The sequence below is a fragment of the Trachymyrmex septentrionalis genome, unplaced genomic scaffold (genome assembly GCF_001594115.1).
Source record: "Trachymyrmex septentrionalis isolate Tsep2-gDNA-1 unplaced genomic scaffold, Tsep1.0 scaffold6, whole genome shotgun sequence".
Lineage (NCBI taxonomy): Eukaryota > Metazoa > Arthropoda > Insecta > Hymenoptera > Formicidae > Trachymyrmex > Trachymyrmex septentrionalis.
Window position 1 is genome coordinate 2287234 of NW_017305778.1, and position 2522 is coordinate 2289755.

General features: G+C 35.8%; 1 protein-coding gene across 2 annotated transcripts in view; it reads left to right on the forward strand.

Moving 5' to 3' along the window:
* Window positions 1-2522, forward strand: part of LOC108752350 (uncharacterized protein KIAA0930 homolog) — a 9174-nt gene that overhangs the window by 3474 nt on the left and 3178 nt on the right. For both annotated transcript variants that reach the window (XM_018493139.1, XM_018493140.1), the window contains exons 3-5: window positions 196-459; window positions 533-632; window positions 1199-1501. In XM_018493139.1, the coding sequence (XP_018348641.1) occupies window positions 196-459; window positions 533-632; window positions 1199-1501 (667 nt within the window). The remainder of the gene's footprint in view (window positions 1-195; window positions 460-532; window positions 633-1198; window positions 1502-2522) is intronic.

Genomic DNA, 2522 nt, shown 5'->3' on the forward strand with positions numbered 1-2522 from the left:
TATATATATATATAGTTTAAGTTAAGCTAAAATTATTTAACTTTTTAACTTCTTAACTTTGATTCTTTTAACTAGACACTACCCAGTTTTGCATCTTTGTTATATTATCGTTTTATTTTAATCATTTATTTTACATTTGTCGCTATGTCTGTAAAACTGACAACCAGAACCTTGTGTTAACACGATTTTTTTTAGGTATTGCGAAGGCATTCTCAGAAAGTATACGCCAGTCCAAGTCGACGGCGTATGGATGCTAAGGGTGATCTCGAGGAAATGACGTACCCGCACATATGTTTCATGGTGGACAATTTCGACGAAGTTTTCTGTGATATTTTAGTCAGAGATGGGGAGATGGTGTGCGTGGAGCTGGTCGCCTCCGACCGGGAAGGCGCGATTCAAGGCGTCATTTTCCTCGGTTCAATCAGATACGACGCTTTGAAAAAAGTTTACGATGCCAGAGTAAGTTCTTATTTAGTTTGTTTTTGCATTGTTAAATTTATGTATATGAGATAAAAGCTGTTCTTGTTTTTAGTCGAGTCTAAGCACCAAAATGGCTCAGCGGATGACATTCGGCCTTTTCTCCGGCGCGGCCTCGCAAAGAGTAGAATTTGTACGAATGAAGGGACCACGTGGTATGTGCAAGAACTTTATCATATATTTCTTTTGCTTGACTTCAATTAATTAATTAATTTATATAATTTGAATATACTTTTTTAATATTAAAGAATGATTTTACTGGAGTATTTAAAAGTTTAATTAGATAGTGATTTCCAATAATTTTGTTGGCCCATCAAAATAATTATGCAGGACGCTCAAATTGATTGCTAGAATGTCAAAACTTTTTATAACATTGCTCATTATGCTTGAAATTCCTATATAACTACTAGCTAATTTTTAGATAGATTTACTTCAGCAAAACCGTGTATAATTTACTTACAATATAATAATTTATTTTGTACGTAATACAGGTGGTACAAATAGAAAGTGAAAAAATATATTAAAGTAATCTAAAAATTAAGCATAAAATATCGACATAGATGACAATGAGAATACGTTTCACCTTTATTATTTAACGTGACGTAATCGCTTGCGCAAAAGATGGAAAATAGAATGTCTATATTTATCGGTACGGCAAGGCGCAAAGAGTATAAGAGTTCGATACGTTACAATAAGAGTTTGATTTACGGGAATTATTTAGGCAAGGGACACGCGGAGATGGCCGTCACAAAACCGAAAGGTTCCGGTGCGGAGACACCAACGTCGGAGCCGGGTTATTGTGCGACCGATCTGTGGGACGCCGACTGGGACGACGCAGAGGAACTCTTCATGTATCGCCATCAACGAAGGCTGTCCGATCCCAGCGCGAACTTGAACAACTTTGTGCGTGGCGGTTGGAGAACGAAACCAGATACGGTGGCTACTAAGGCGCGATCGGAGAATGAAGGCCTCGACTCCATGGCGAACGGCCTCAGCGAGATCGAGGCCGGTGATGTTCGAGACGGTAATTATCAGCGATGAAAAATATAAACGAAATCGAGAACAGATTTTGCTATTATTACTAGATTTTTAGTTCTACACTTTTAGACCGGTATTCATATCCTGCATTTAGCATTAAACATTTTGCGAACCGCTCAAAAAATTCAAACGATATTTGTTTATAGTATAATCATAGGTGTATTCAGGTGAAAATTTGAAAAATTCAAACTCCCCCAAATTTTTTTATTTTTTTATTTTTAATGAAAAAAATACAATCTTACTTTGTGTAAATTTTTTGTTATCGTATAAAATATGTTTTTCTTTTCGTTACGACTATAATAATTTTTATTTTTGATAGTTAAAGCTTTAACAAAATGTATATGATAAATGTATAAAGAAAATTTTCGCAAGGTCTTCAAACTAACAGGATATATGCTAGATATTAATGAGTACTCCATTCAATCAAATAGACACGTAACCATCGGCCAAAATTATTTATATGATAACAGAATTGATAAACCTCCTCTCCCCCCCCCCAAAATTCTGAATACGTCTATGAGTATAACATAGTGATAAATGTATGGGATATGGACATATACAGCGTTTAGTATCTTTCTCTTCTCGATGTATTTCGTTCGCATCCACTCTCGGTCTGTGCATGCTCTTGTGTTGTATCTGTGTAATGCACAATTGTCTTGATGTTATCAGGCAGATGCCTCCTGCTCTCGGCAACACACTTCTTCTCAATGCTGGCACTATAGACTCGAAGCTGATAGATCTAAATACTTTCAAAGGTGTGAATCAAAACTGCATTAAAGCGTGATAGAAAATGACCGCATGTATACGTTAAAAGAGATTTTTCTATTGTGCGTTATTGCATAATTCTCGACATTTATTTAAACATTTCTTTAAACGGCGCAATTTAATGCACTATAGAAAGAAAATCTCTTATTTGAAACGGTATCTCGTTCAACGAATGTCTTGACTTGGACCGGATCTTCACATGCAGTTAGTAATCTTTTAGACAAACTTAGCGTAGCACTAGC